The following is a 15,089-nucleotide window of genomic DNA, read 5'->3' as shown; positions in this document are numbered from 1 at the left end:
CATCAGCCAGAAACTGCCTTCCAGGGCACACCTGCTGCTGAAGGCCCCTGGGAGGCGGAGAGCACCCCTCATCCCAGCCCCCGGGGACAGGCACGCCCCCTGACAAGGCAGGGAGGGTTCAGGGGCCCAGGCAGCGTGGGTCGGCCCCCGGTGCAGCCCTCACCGCACCCGCCTGCCAAGCCCCTCAGCCCACGCAGGTCCCTCGTGCAGAGGTGCCACAGAGCAGGCAGACCCCTGGGAGGGCCCTGGCTGATGACAGAGGAGGCAGGTGGCACCCTGGGCAGATGAGGGGAGACACCGCCCAGCAGGGGGTCACTGGAGGAGCGTCTGGGGCCGGGTGCAGCGGGTGGGACGGGAGGGTCACACGATGGCCTGGTTCGGCAGCCCATACAGGACCAGGTTGAGGCTGATGGAGAGCCACTCAGAGCCACGCTGCTGTGGTCGGAACATCAGCTTGTTCTTGGGGGTCCACGGAGACTCATCTGAGGGGAGAGGGGGACGGGAGGCTCACCGGGAGCAGGAAGTCCAGGGCCCCAGCCAAGGGCCACGGGCCTGGGTGGACAGGGAGGTGGGTGCTCCTGGCTCTGCCTCCAGACACAGTCCCCGGGCATGGATGCTGCTGTGTGTCCTTCACACACCAGGATGCCGAGGGGGGACACTGAGGCCAGAGGGTTCTACGAGCTCAGGGCCTCCTCCTGCCACCACTGACTGCAGGGACAAGTGACCTGCAGAGACTGTGCAGGAGTGGAGGTGGGGACACTCTGGCCTCGCAGGATCACAGGATGGTGGGCACAGGGTGGCAGTCGCATGGCCTGAAGGGATGGGCAGCGAGCTGGACAGTCTCTAGTTACCGTGGTTTACCATTTCACCAGCCTCCATCTTCTGAAAGAGACGGACCGCTCTCCCGGTTGTCTTGCCAAATGGCAGCAGACCTGGGGAAGAGACTCTGCCTCAGAGGAAGTGGAACCCTCCCCCCACCGTGGGCTTCCATGGAGGCCCAAGGGTGTGGGACAGGCCGGGGCGCCACTCACTTTCCCACAGGATGCTGGCCCGCGCAGCGTTGTCCTGCAGGAGTGTCGGCCACTGGTTCGCCACGATGCTCTTGACCCCCACCAGACTCAGCAGGATGGCTGTCTCAATGGGCTCCTCCAAGGACAGCTGGGGGGCACTGCAGGGAACCGAGCTCCCGTGGGACAGAGCCCTCCCTGTTCTCAACCCAAACAGCACCAAGGGCTGGAACGCTTTTGGAATGACAGCCCTTAAAACTTCCCACCCCCAAACTTAAATGCCACGTCACAAGAAAAGGCATTCAGATCCCTCTGCACTGCACCCACTGTGAGAGGGAGGAGCCCTCCTCAGCCTCCGGGCCAGTCTGGGGGCCCTGGGGTACTCGTGCTGTGGGGAACCCTCCCAGCTCCCGGTCCTCTGTTTCCTGGCCCAGTCCTAGTGACCTTGAGGCCCCAGTGGGCCTGTGGTCAGCTGCTGGAACCCCCAGAGACTTTGCAGGGAGGGTTTGAGAACCGGTCATGGAGGCTTGGCTCTCTTTTGGGGCTCTGCCCACAGCATGCAGGGACACTCTGTCCCCCCACACTCCCCAGAGGACACATTCATCACTCTTATGCTCCCCGGATCCCCCCATCAGCCATCCACAAGCCAGGCTGCTGGTCGCGCAGTGCAGGGGGACACCAGGCACCTCTTGTGCTCCAAGGACTCCATCATCCGTCGAATGCTCTCGTAGGACCGGCTCAGGTCCAGCAGGACCATCAGCTGGCAGTCTGTAGGACACGGGGGGTGGGGGGGCGTCATTCCTGCAGGCTGGCATCTCCTGGGTGCAGTGGACCACAGACACACAGCCCAATCTGCCCAGGGCTTGGGTTTGAACCACAGGCCCTTTGTGGGGATCCACTGGCCGCACAGGCACTTGGGGACGTTATTTCCCTCAGGAGCCCACACCCTTCAGAGCCTCCTTGTGCACTGGGGGCCCCGCATTCCCCGCCCTGCGAGGGAGTCTTGGCTCCCAGTGTGCCACACCGACCAGGCACAGGGCGACGAGTTGGTCACCCTGGCCCCCAGTGCCCTCTGAAACAGGGCCAGTGTCCAAGATGCACCCGGGGTGTGGACATGCAGCAGCCCCACAAATGCAGAGACCCACCCCCCACTCCCACAGCGGCCTGGCTGGGCTGGGCTTCAGGCACCCCCAGGGGCACGCAGAACTTCCATCTGTTTACACACAGGCCTTGGGGGAGCAGCGGGCCTGGTGACACTGTGGCCCCGCAGGCACCTGTGACCTTCACAGTTCTTGGGCTTCACGGGCCATCCTATTGAAGGCCGGAATTAGCTTCAAAGAGGCCCTATTTCTACCTCCCATGGGACATGCTTACAGAGTGGGGTGGGGTCCTGCCCTGCTTGGCCCTACAATGGGGGGGGGGCCTGGAAAGGAGACTGGGCAGCAGGTGACAGGGTGGGTTCAGGTGCCCTGACCATAGGACAAGCATCCACATGCTGCCATCAATGGGGACATGCACCTCAAAGGGGAGGGGCATCCTTGAGGGGGTCCCTAAAAATGCCTCCAGCCACCTACACAGTATCCTGGGGGTGGGGGACCCTGGCAGCCTCCTCTATCGCCAGAAGTTCAGACAGAGGTACTGGTGGGGAGGAGTGGTGACCAGCACACTGCAGAAACACCCCCAGACTCCCTGGACTCCACAGGCCCAAGCTGGGGGATAACCGCAACTTCGGCCCCTGGCTGGTCTGCCAGGTATGGGAACCTGAATCGGGGCATCTGACAGATGAACAGGGGACCAAGGGGCTGCCCAAGGCCCTGCTGGGCCCTTATCAGACCTTGGTTCCTGATGAAGGACCTGCTCTGTCCTGTGCGTGTTCACCTGGTGCCCACGGTCCTGTTGGAGAGCCGGGCTCTGGGGTGAGGGGGCACTTAGAGGACCCGCTCACCTTCCAAGTTCATGGCAGCCAACCTCTCCACTGACACATGCAACAGGAAATTCTCCATCCCGTAGAAGAAGAAGCCTTCACAGCTGCCCAGGAGCTGCTCCCACTCGGCCTGGCTGCACAGGGAGGGGGCTCAGTGGGCAGGGCGGCCAGGCAGGGACAGGCAGGTGTCCCTGCACAGGCGGAGGTCCAAGTCTGTCCTGAAGCTCCCGTGACACACTCCCCAGATGTGTTTTTAAAGCAAAGACATCCTACTCGGTCTCCCCTCCATCCCCACTCTGTTGCTGAGATGGACGGAGCCCCGTCCACTCCCCCTTTCCGCATGGCCTCTCCTGTGTCTGACTCCAGGGTCCCAGGACAGCGGCTCTCCTGAGACAGATGGACCCCGTGTCCCTGGAAGGGACCCCATCTCACTGGGCATGGCTCTGGAAAGTACTAGAGGGACACTTCCCTGACCCCAAGCACGCCCGGTCCCCAAGGGCACCTGCAGGACACGCCCCACTGGACTGGCCGAAGGACCCTGCGCAGGGGCACCCCTGGGTGCCAGGTCCTCAGCTGCAAAATGCGATGAGGACAATGACACCCTGATCCCGGCACCACAGAGGCCAAGGAGCCCATTGCGTGATGAAGAGAAGTCAGGGGGTCACAGGACAGAATGGGGGTTCAGGCAAGAGGGGGCCAGAGGGAGAGACGCAGGGACAGGGAGGGGAAGGGGCCCAGGTGGAGACTGAGGACAGCAGCCCCAGAGCAGCCACCTTGGTGCAGGTGACCCCCCCACAGGACGGCGTCCTGGGGGCCCTGACCAAACCTTGGAAAGGGCTTTTTCCCCAGATGTCCCGCCCATCGCGCAGTGAATGTGTCTTTGAATTTATCCAAAATTTCCCGGGTTACAGAGACAGGAGTCAGCGTTTCTGCAACGAGAATGGAATGGTGGCAAAACATAGGAGCCTTGTCACAGGCGTGGAGCACACGGGGCTGCGGGGGCGGCGCCTGGGCTCGGCCTCAGGGCGCAGGGCGTGGTGGCCCCTCGCTCACTGCAGGTGGAAACGCTGGTCTCCTTCCCTCCCTCCGGAGAAACTCACAAAACCAGTTTCGCAAAAGAAGGGCCCCCAGGAACTAAACAGTGAGAGCCTGGGTGGCACTCCTGCCTGTGGAGGCCCTGAGGAGTCATCTCCAAGGCCCGGGCACCCCAAGCCCCCCACCCCCTAACTGGATGCGGGGCAGAGGCGGAGGCCAAACACCCAGCACGCTGTCCCCCGGAGTCCAGGCCACACCCGAGGCCGTGGTGGGGTGGCCTGCTGTCCCCCGGAGTCCAGGCCACACCCGAGGCCGTGGTGGGGTGGCCTGCTCGGAGGGGCGTGGGAGCGCTACCTGGGCCCTGGGCCTCCTCGAAGGGGTCCACGACGACTGGGCTCTGGTCAAGGAAAACCAGGCCCACGGGCTCGTGTCTCGGGCAGTGGGGCCCAGCAAAGGATACACTTGAAGTTATCCGAGTTGATGAGGATGCTGTCAGGGGGGATGACCCGGGGCGCGCTGCCCTGTGACGGCAGACGGGGGTCATGGGGCTTCACTCCGGCGCCCCCCCGGCCCTCAGCCCCCAGCCCGCGGGGCCTTGCCACCTACCTTCCTGCCCCTCTTTGCTGGGCCTCTCTTCTTGAGCTCTTTGTTTCTGGCGTCCTTCCTCGCGGTGCCTTCTGTTGGGGACAACCAAAGGAAGTGGTGATGCCGAGGAGTGAGACGAAGGCCGGCGCACGACCCTGGCGCACAAACGCCTCTCCTTCGCTTTGAAATGGTTAGTCCAGTGTTGGGTGGGCTTCGCCTCAATGAAAAAGCAAGAAGTAGGGAGAGTGTTTATTGTAAGTTTTCTAAAGCTGAAATGACTGTAACGTCTCAAAATTAAAGGCTCGCAGGGCGAGGCAAGGCCTGGGCCAGGGCCACCCACTGGCCATTCACTCTCCACGCTGAGCACCCGCCGTGCGCAGGCTTCGGTGGCGGCCGCTGGCCCCCGGCTGCCGCTCCCGGCTGCAGTCCCGCTGGGTTCCCCCTTCCGGCCCCGTCTGTGCTGTCCGCCGGCGTCGGAGGCGCTGACGTGGGTCCCCTGCCTTGTCCTGACTTTTTTCCAAACGACCAGTCTCGCCTCCACTTTCTCTCCCGTCGGTGGCTCACGTACTTACTGCAGCCCGGCCTCTGCTTTCTTTGAATTTTCTGCGTTCTTGCTCTAACTTCTTAAATTAGATGCTTCCTCGTCAGCGTCATTCCCACCCTTTTTCAACGCGAACATTTAATCTGAAAGGTCCTTCTAGGGTGACGAGGGGCTCCCTTCACTGGGGACTTGCGCCCGGAGGCAGCACCGCGGGGTCACCTGTGGGTGTTTACTGGCTCCATCCTTGATTCCTCTTTGATTTACATGAGTTTCGTCGAGGCACCATCTTGGGTCTTGCATGTGATCCACGCATTGGGTCTCGCCTGTACTGGGCTGTCACTCGGTTCGGTTACAGGACACGTGCTGTTTGCTGTCCATCCCGGCCCATCCTGGCTCCATTTCCCTCTTTTCCTGCCTCTGTTGGACTGAGCACTTTCTACGACTCACCCCCCTCCCCAGTGTGTGCGCTGTGACTGCTCAGGGGCGGCCGAGTCCCCACCCTGGGGTGCGTGCCGTGCACTCGGTCACGCAGAACCTGACGACCTCGTCCCCTGGGCCCGATCCAGCGCTGCCCGACGGCCCCGGTCCCGAGTGTTACACGCCCCGCAGCACACTGAGACTGTTTTCTGCGCGTGGCTGCCAGGCGCCCAGGGGACGTCAAGAGCAGCAGCCTCAGCGCCTGCCTGCACCCCGTCTTTCCCGCCTGAAGACGCGTCTTTCCTGCCGGCATTTCCGTGCTGGTCGGGCCCCGGGGGCAACCCCCTCGGCTGCTCGGGGCCTGAGCAGGCCTTAAGCTCCCCCGTGAAACTCACTTCACAAAATGTCTAGGCCGACGGGCCTGTTCTTTAATAAGGACCTTGGTCACTGCGTTATTTCTGCCAAGGGCTGTCGCTCCCGCCTGAGTTCTCGACGACAATCGTCTTTCCCTTTTTAACCACCGCCGCTCACCCCACGATGGCCAACGGGGCCTCTCTCCGCTGCGCTGCTCCTGGGTCAGTCTCCGCCCCTTGTGTTGGGTTCATTGAGCCCCTTGGGTCTGTGGAGTCCGTTTCATCGAACGTGGGAAACTGGCCACTTTACCCCAGATCCCGCCCGGGGCTTTTCCGGGGGGGCTGTCACCCGGCCAGTCCAGTTCTGCTCTGCCGGCTGCCCTTCTCTCCGGGGGGTCAGTCCCCTACTTCTTGAATGTCACCTTGTTGGGCGCTGAGACTGTGATTTCCACACATCCTCACGAGCTCTCTCTGGGACTCAGTTGTCACCTGGGAGCAGGTGGGGCCTCTACAGCTGGTCTCTCCAGGGCAACACCCTCTGGTGGTCGGACCTAAGCCCTGGGGACATGATTCTCCCCTCTGGCTGGCGGGCACCTGGGACCCTACCAGCCCTGGCTGAGCCCTCAGGACCGTGTCTGCTGCCACAGGCAGCTCTGGCCCTGGCCATGGCGGTTTCTTCACACCTGTACTGCTCTTGTCGCTGGGGGTCCCCAGACCTCCAGCCAGGGGGCACGGCAAGGCTCTGTCTGGCCCCTTCCTTTGGGGATCACGGTCCCCACTGCCTGATCTCCAATGTCTGAAAACTATTGTTTCATGTATCTCGTCTGAGTTTTTCCTTGTGTCGGAAGGGCAGATTCGGTCCTTGTGATTTCATCTTGGATGGCAGCAAAAGTCCAACCCACTTATTTTAATTGGATCTGATGCCCACTGAAGTGCAGTGTTCATGCGGAAATCCGCACGCGCCCAGCATGGAGGTTTCCCACACACCGCCCGTCTGCACGCCCAGCACCCGCAGCAAAGCCTCGCTCCCATCCCTGCCGCCGAGACACAAGTTTGTGAGGCCAAGAACAATCCTGACAGAACACTGGGCACACAGGAAGTGCCCTATCAGTCTCTTTCTGATCATTATTTTTTAATGTTTTTTTTATTGATTTCAGAGAGAGGAAGGGAGAGGGTAAGAGACAGAAACATCAATGATGAGAGTCACTGATCGGCTGCCTCCTGCACGCCCCCGACCGGGGATCGAGCCCACAACCCAGGCATGTGCCCTGACCGGGAATCCAACAGTGACCTCCTGGTTCACAGATCAATTCTCAACCACTGAGCAACACAGGCCAGGCTCTGATAATCACTTTTTGACAGACATTAATGATAGCATATAATAAAAGTAAATAGTTCCATTTGGGAATGAACTACCAGTTGGCCCAGGGCGACCCTCACCTGCCTCCTCCTGGTGGAGACGATTGCACAGCATCTGGAGGGAGAAGTCCCGCGACACAGAGGACACCGTCCCTTCCCTGAGCACAGACAGGCCTTCCAGGGGTAGCTCCAGGAGGTGCCTGTCCACGATGAGGACCACGCTGTCAGCAACCTCAAGCTCCACTGTGGACAGAAGGCCTGCTGCGGGCAGCAGGCATGAGCGCTCGTGATACATGACCAACCCTGCATCACGTCACCGCTGAGGCCACCGGCTGACCATGGCGGTCCCCCTTGCAGAGAGAGGGGGCCCCAGGACATGCCAGGCTCTCTTTGGGAGAGACACTGGTTTTGATGGTACAGCCGGGCAGGGTCACAGGGATGTCGGGTCCTCCGTGGCTGACGACATGCCCCAGCGTGGGTGGCCACTCCCTGAGTCAGGTCCCAGAATGAGGTGGCTCCTTCCAACCAGGGAGCCTTCCCAGCTGTGACAGCAAGGGCTCTGCCCGCAGGGTGCACGTGGCCACGAGGCACCGGCTGCCCTGGAGCCGACCTCAGTGGTCAGGTTATAACAACATCTGGTGGACACACAGCCTCTGAGACCCCCAGCACCTGTGGGGCTCAGCGCCCTGGGACACCCTCGGAGGGAGGCCCAGCAGGGCAGCTGGGCAGCTGCCAACCTCCTGGGCTCTCCCAGGTGGGGGCGAGTCCCAGCCCAGCCTCTATTCACCAACAACCGAGGGAGGGTCCTGAGGTCAAATGACTCACCCCTGGTGCCTCCTGTCACTGCCACTCACCCTGGGGCATGGACAGCTTCCGCTCCTTGTCTTTGCCCTTTTGTTTCCCCAAATCCCCGATGATCGAGGGAATCTGTATTCTGAAAGGCAAAGGCACCCGTTCAGGTGTTAAAAATGTCAAGCGCATCGCTTTGGATCGTCTCTCATTAACGCTGCGAGTGCCACAGACACTCTCCGTGGCTCTCTTTGGGAGACCGGCCTCACGCATGGGGCGCCGCACAGGCGCAAGCAAACGGGGCTCAGGACCCTCGCTGACCGACTGGCCAGCCCAGGAGGTCCCAGGCCCGACCCTCTGCCTGCTTTCCTGCCAGGAATACATCAAAGCACCAGCCCCTCGCCCTGCCGTCCCCGCCCACACCCCACCAGACATGACGTGAGGGGCAGGGTTTAGAAAGACTTTAGGCAGGACCAGGACGTCTTCCCGGTGGCACACAGGACAGAGCCCGGCATCCTGGAGGTAAAGGGGCATCTTCACATGCTGAGACCCTCGTGAAGGACATGGGGTCCTGAGGGGAGGTTGGAGTTCCCGGATGAGGCTCCCCCCCACCGCCCAGCAGAGTGTTGGCCTTCAAACTGGAGAAAGGGACCTGGCCTCAGGGCAGCGGAGCAGCGTGAGCAGCGGGCTCAGGTACTCCTCCGTGGCCTCCAGGACGTCACTGAGTTTCTGGAGAGTCTGCCTCTGCCTTTCAGGGTGCACGCCTTCTGATCCCTGTCCAAGCCAGACAGCCCATGATCAGAAGGTGTCAGGGGGCTTCATGGGATGCACCTGGTTAGAGCAGAGGGGCACAACCCCGCTGCGGGGACCCCACATGGAAAGGAGACTCCCGGAAACAGCCTGATGGCCTGGGCCCAGCTCGGCAGCACAGGAAGCTCCTTGCAGCCACCCGCCTGCCTTGGGCACCAGGGTCCTCAGGCCCTTGCAGACCGTGCTCCCTGCTGGTCGATTTCACCTCCCACCCCTCTGAGAGCCCCCTGGTACCCCCAGCCCCATGGAGATCCTCTGCTCACGTCACAGAGGCATCTGCGTCAGACTGGACTCAGGGAGTCAAAAAAAAGTTGACCCCGTCCAGCACGGGGCCAATCTGGGTGTCCCACAATGCCTGGGGTCTTGAGGGCCAGTGCCCCTTACCTGCTAGGGGGTCCCTACCGAGCTCCCCCCACACGCCTCACTGAGGCCGGGCCAGGGTCCCAGGCCCCTGGTAGGGTGGTAGCAGCCCTACCAGCTGGGCCTGGGCCGGTGCCTCACCCAGCCTTGCTTCCAGGCTGTGTCCTCGCTGCACACCTCAGCCTGGGTCTGCTCCCGGAACTGCTGGGCACTGGCCAACAGGCCAGAGAAGGCAGCTGGGCTCACTGCCACCCGAGCCACCTTGCAGGAGTCTGTGGAGACAACCACCACCAACGTCCCACATGTGGCCTCACAGGCCTGCCCTAGTAGGTGAACACTCGGAATTCGTGAGCAAACTGTGGGCACAGGGCTTCTCCACAGGCTCAGCTGCCCAGGAGGCTGGCCCTGAAAACAGCCCCGGAGCCCAGCCAGCACCCATCAGGAGGGCACCCATCAGGAGGGATGATGGGCCGGGAGAGCAGGGGTCCTGAAAGGTCGAGGAAAGAAGGGAAAACAGAAACCAGTCATTTGAAATGGGCTGAAGCTGCAGACCCTGCAAGGGGTTAGCTGGGGGCAGCTGGGCCAGTTCTCTGGGACCCGGGGGGCTGCCCCAAGGGCCTGGGCCTGACCGTGGACAAAGCTCATGGTCACTCAGGACGAGTTTCAGAGATGGCACATGTGCTTAGGGCAGTGCAAACAGCCAGAGGTCCTGAGGAAACAGCAGTCTGGAGCCTTCCACAGCATCAAGTGAAATGCAAGCAGAATTAGGGGCCTGAGCATGAGGAAGAAGTGGGGTGTCCAATGCAGAAGAAATGCTCAAGGGGCCGGAGGGCAGCTGATTCCTCTCCAGTATGACAGGCTCTGAAGTAGCAGGGGGAGGTGGGAGGGGGCCAGGTGATGGTAATGGTGTGATGGCGTGACTATGGCTGGAGTCCTGCAGGTGTCACCGCGCTGGTGGCTGGGGCTCCCCTACTCAGAGACCTGGCCAGACTTTGCTGATCCTGCCCAACCCCCAGGGGAGGGGGAATAGAGTGGGGGGGGGGCTGGGGTCACCACGCCCAGGGGAGGGACCTGTGTCTGGAGGTGTCACAGGTGTGCCCAGCGCCGAGAATGTGATGGATGAACTTGCTCCGGGGACTCACCCACTTGCACCACCCTCCCTTTGGATGTGGGGATGAACTTGGGTTTCTCGTAGGCAGCACCATACAGATGGGTCCTGTGGGCAGGGCAGGATGCAGGGTAGGGTCAAAGTCCAGCACGTGGGGTCCCAGAGCAGCCCCAAAGATGCAGTCCTGTGAGCCACATACCCCCCAACAGGAGCCCCCTCCCCACCAGCGCCTTGGCTGAGTCAAGACACAGAATTCACAGCCATGTGGGCACAGCTGTGAACCCTAAACCACCCGTGGCCTCCGCTGGAGGCTGAGCAAAGCCCCTGCTCTCCAGACAAGGGAACCTGCTCTGCCTCATGTGAATGTTGACCTTCAGACCAGACGCACAGGCCCGCAGCGGACAGGAGGCGGTGCCGTGGCCGCCCCGCCCTGCTGTGGGTGGAGAGCAGGCACCAGAACAGGGACAGGCCTTACCTGTCGGGAGAATGGTGCAGAAAGAGGATCCGAAAAGTGGCAGGAACCTCATTCAGGAGGTTAAAATGTTGTTCGGTGACCGAGAGATTCTGCCAAGCCTGTGTGACAACCAGATCAGCGAGCCCACGTGCTGGCCGGGGCACCCTCTCTGCTCAGGAGATGCACCGGCCGGTCTGGGCAGGGTGGTGGGCAGGGTTCCGCCTGGGCCGGGGCTGCAGAGCTCATGACCGCCACAAGGGGGCAGCAGGTGCACGTGGAATTCCCCTGCCCTCCGCTAGTATCAGAAACCTGATTTGCATGACCCAAAGCGCCTATGCACCCAAACCAAAATACCGCTTCCCTCAGCCCTCCTCCCGTCTCCACACCACACACAGGCCTACGTGCACACATGCACAGACAAGGGCAGAGATGCACACAGCTTCATGTGCACACACCACCCTGTCTCCTCTCCCTGCAGCCTGCTGGTGGCAGTGGTCAGCCCTGTGTCCCTTCTCCCGCTGTGGTCCGTGCACTGACAGGTCTGACGAATGCCAGAGGGTTCCAGCTGCCCGCTGTCCTGCACACCACCCCATCCCCAGTGAGCTGGCCACTCAGAAACATGGCTCCTTCTTTCTGATGAAATGAGCTTCGAATTTGCAAAGGGTGACCAGGGTTAGAGGGCATCCCCAGCTTGGTCACCTTGGAAATGGCAGCCAGCTTCTGCTCCACATTAGTGAACAGGCTGGTAGAGGTCCGCTCCTGGCACCTCAGACTGTCATCGAGCTGCAGCAGGGCTGCCAGCTGAGAGCTGCTGGTGTTGGCCGTGGCCGTGAGCAGAATTCCCCGCATCATCTCTGAGACTGAGCAGCTCTGGAACAGACCACAGAAGGTGTGAAGGCCAGGCCCGTCGAGGCTCATGGGCCCACAGGACATGGGTTAGAGGGGCCTGGGTTCAGGGGAACCTCAGATGATGCCCCCCCACACACACACTTCTTCTAATGACTTGAGGCCGCTCCTCTAAGTGAGCACCATCCTTCACACAGGCCCCAGTATCAGCCCGGCTGGTGGGGCCCCCAACAGAAGGGAGGCACAGGGTGCTGGGGACCTCCCTCCCTTCCCAAGGCAGCCCAGAGGGTGCACAGAGCAGAGCTGCACCTGGGACAGCGCCAGGAACTGACAGGCGGCTGTGGGGTCCAGAGTGCCAATGCACTCTACCATCTCCAAGCTGGCAGCCGCCGCGACATCCAGGAGGCTGTTGCCCAGGGCGACCTGCAGGCACTGCAGCAACACCTCAGACGCCTGGGCCAGGTACTGCTGGGCCAACACCTTCCTCCTCTGCGGGCACAAGCTCAGGCTCAGTCTGGCTCCATGGGAGGAGCGGGCCCAGGCAGGCAGGTGGGAGTAGCAGTACCTTCAGATCTGAGCCTTTTTTGCTGCGCTCCTCAGGGGCCGCCCTGCTGGCTGGCTGGTTGCTGCCATGCTCTTCACTGTCCCCATCCTCTGGGTTTATCTCCAGACCCTTGAGGTTGTACAGCTCTGCTCCCGCCTAGGGGACATGCCACCAGTCAGTGGGCATTTGCTGGGACACCGCCCAGCCCCAGGAGTGCCTATCTGTCAGACATCTCTGCAGGATCCCCAGGCGAGGGCGCAACTGGCAGGTGCAGCCCGATGGGGAACAGCTCTGGAGGCGCGGCCCGGGCAGCACATGTCTTGATTGGTCACATGCTGTGCTCCCTTTCCTTCAGCCCTGAAAATCCAGGCTCCCTGGGCCCCAGCGCCCAGCAGGTCTGTGCAGCTGGGACCGACTGAGTCAAGTGCCCGCCTGCCCCATGGCCCAGGGGATCACGGGACTTGTGCCAGCCTGTCTACAGGACAAGCCATCCTGACAGGATGCTCTGGGATGCAGTGGGCCCAGGAGGACTTGGGTTGAGGGAGGAGCTCTGGGTTTGTGGGGTCACAGCAGGGAGGGGCAGGAGGAAACCAGGCTGGGAAGGAGCTGTCTGGGTGGGTGGATTTCTTGAAAGCTCCCTGCCTGGCCACTTGGGATTTAGTGCATGTCTCCCTGACAGTCCCTCCTGGGGGTATTGTTAGTGCCACTTTGTGGACAAGGCCCCAACCAGACAGAAGGGGCATTCGTCTACCTCTACCTGACCCAGGCCGCCTGTGCAGGTGCTCAACAAATACTGGTTGAACAAGGGGCTACACTCCACCAATTCACCCAAATGTGAGTCCTGACCTAGGTCCTGGGGACCCAGGATAGAGAGCCCACTGGGGCTGACCTCAGGGCCTGCGCACTGGCCGGACAGGGATGGGGGCACCAGCCCCAAATCACACTGGGATACAGAGTCATCTGCTTGGGGTGAGGGTCCTTCCTAAAGGCGCAGGGTGAGGAGGAGGAGCCTGGCTGCACTGTGGGGCACGTGCTTTCCAGGTGAGGACGCGGCACTGGCAGAGGCATTTATGACGGTGACCGGCAGTGGCAGCGGCTGTCACCAGAGCTCCTTCCGATGAATAGGGAGCTCCCACGGGGGCACCCTGGGGACGCTGGGCAGCCTCCCAGGAGCTAGAGAGAAGGGTGAGGACTTGCATGCACTACATGGCCATGGGCGGGGGCTCAGCGCTCACTTCAGCTTCACTGCACCGTGTGGGGTACAGTGCCCCCCTGCATGTTGGCACCTGTGCGCAGGCAGCCCCGGGCTCCTGGGCAGGGAGCTGCTGAGGTGGAGGGGGCACCAGGAGCCGAGACCACATTTGGCGCTGGGACCCCCACGTGCGCCCCCCTCTCCCACCTCCTCTTTGACTGTGGATGGAGACAGCTCTCCATCCAGTCTGTCCTCAGACACCTGCCTTTCTCTCCTGCCCCAGGGGTCCTGCTGGCAAGACTGCTTCTTGCTTTTTCTCCCCTCCAGCCACAGCACCCTTCTTATGTTGAGGACAATCTGAGGCCTATTTCATATCCCAATTCTGAGACCAGGTGAGTTTAAAATGCTTTGTTTTTGTTGTTTAAGCACAGGCGATGGCTTGGTGCTGAGCTAGAAGCAGGAGAACGTACCAGGAGGCTCTCCTCCCAGTAGAAGGCGGGGCGCACAGGGTCTGCCTGCACCGCCAGCAGGTGCAAGGCCTTCCCCACCAGGCCCAGGAGCCGCGCGCGGATTTCCACACAGCTGGTGCTCAGCGGCTGCAGGCTCCCCAGCTGCGCCAGGGCAATGTGGGCCAGGGTCCGCTTCAGCGTGAACCATTTCTTCAACACAAACCGTTTTAGTTACTCCTGCCTCCCATCCCAGAAAAGGCAATAGGCCCACCCTCTAATGCCCCCAGGGCCACCACCTAATGCCCCTGGGACTGGGGACATCAGAGCAGTCTGAGAAACACCCCTCCATGTTGGGGATGGTCTCCAGGGCTTAGGTTATGGGAAAGTCACTAAAGTTTGTTTCTATAACCTCAATTTAGGGCTCAATGACATGCATGAGCTTGTATAAAGTTAAATTTTAAAACTATCTTTGATCCATTTATAGTTATAGCAAATTAATTTCACTCATAATGCATGAAATCTAAAAAATGTCTAAAATAGCAGAATATTTCCTTCAAAACAAATATTTTGCAGATTAAACTTTTTTTTTAACAAAATATAATTCATCTTAGGGACTTTTTCATATCCTGACATAATTGTCAGAGCAAACTCAGAACTTGGGAGGAAATTCATGTGCTCTGGAAACATCTCCAGCGTGCCCCAGTTTCATTAGCCAATTAGGTCCCCTCAGATGATCAGATGAGGCCCTTCCTCAGCAAGGCTGGAGACCCCCCAAGCTATAGGGGGCAGTGGGGAGCAGCAGGGGGCAGTGTGGGCTACGAGGGCTGAGATCTCAGAGGGGTGCGCTGTGAGCTCTGGCCTTCAGATTCCCACTGGTTAGCCCTCTGCTCACAGCGACAGAGCCCCCATTTACAGCGGGACAACCCATGTGGATCCAAGAACCCCCAGGCTGACCCCGAGGATCAGGGCCCAGTCAGTGTCCAGGTCAGTTACCAGGCCGGTGGCGGTGAAGTCGCTCATGCTCTGCAGGTAGTCGGCCAGCAGCTTGCCCATGGAGTCCTGCCTGAGCTCCCGCTCCTGAGGCTCCTCCCAGCTGAGCTGCAGCATGTCCAGGGACACCTCCACCAGGCTCAGCTTGAGGCGCGCCAGCTTCCGCATCAGAGGCGTGTTGACGTTCTGTAACTGACATGTTTGGGGACGAAGTCAGAGCACTGGACGCTTCTGGCCAGCTCAGTATCTCCGACTGGATCGGCTTTGATGAGGCATCACTGACATGCTGCACCCACAAAGCATCACAACGCAAAACATGGGCGTGC

At 61.0% G+C, this 15,089-nt stretch overlaps 1 protein-coding gene across 1 annotated transcript in view; it reads right to left on the bottom strand.

Moving 5' to 3' along the window:
• Nucleotides 1-360: 360 nt before the first annotated feature.
• Nucleotides 361-15,089, bottom strand: part of CFAP46 (cilia and flagella associated protein 46) — a 51,966-nt gene continuing 37,237 nt past the window's right edge. The window contains exons 40-58 of the mRNA XM_087824088.1: nt 14,767-14,955; nt 13,795-13,983; nt 12,154-12,288; nt 11,898-12,077; nt 11,442-11,612; nt 10,764-10,861; nt 10,323-10,396; nt 9,322-9,452; nt 8,663-8,784; nt 8,076-8,155; nt 7,303-7,479; nt 4,573-4,643; nt 4,427-4,487; nt 4,321-4,356; nt 3,758-3,860; nt 2,953-3,065; nt 1,694-1,775; nt 1,032-1,168; nt 361-482 (exon numbers count right to left, since the gene is read on the bottom strand). Coding sequence (XP_087680214.1) covers nt 361-482; nt 1,032-1,168; nt 1,694-1,775; nt 2,953-3,065; nt 3,758-3,860; nt 4,321-4,356; nt 4,427-4,487; nt 4,573-4,643; nt 7,303-7,479; nt 8,076-8,155; nt 8,663-8,784; nt 9,322-9,452; nt 10,323-10,396; nt 10,764-10,861; nt 11,442-11,612; nt 11,898-12,077; nt 12,154-12,288; nt 13,795-13,983; nt 14,767-14,955 — 2,271 coding nt within the window. The remainder of the gene's footprint in view (nt 483-1,031; nt 1,169-1,693; nt 1,776-2,952; nt 3,066-3,757; nt 3,861-4,320; nt 4,357-4,426; nt 4,488-4,572; nt 4,644-7,302; nt 7,480-8,075; nt 8,156-8,662; nt 8,785-9,321; nt 9,453-10,322; nt 10,397-10,763; nt 10,862-11,441; nt 11,613-11,897; nt 12,078-12,153; nt 12,289-13,794; nt 13,984-14,766; nt 14,956-15,089) is intronic.

The sequence above is a fragment of the Miniopterus natalensis genome, chromosome 14, assembly GCF_054644295.1.
Source record: "Miniopterus natalensis isolate mMinNat1 chromosome 14, mMinNat1.hap1, whole genome shotgun sequence".
Lineage (NCBI taxonomy): Eukaryota > Metazoa > Chordata > Mammalia > Chiroptera > Miniopteridae > Miniopterus > Miniopterus natalensis.
The sequence above is the reverse complement of the archived record's forward strand: the minus strand, read 5'-3'. Positions and strand labels throughout refer to the sequence as shown.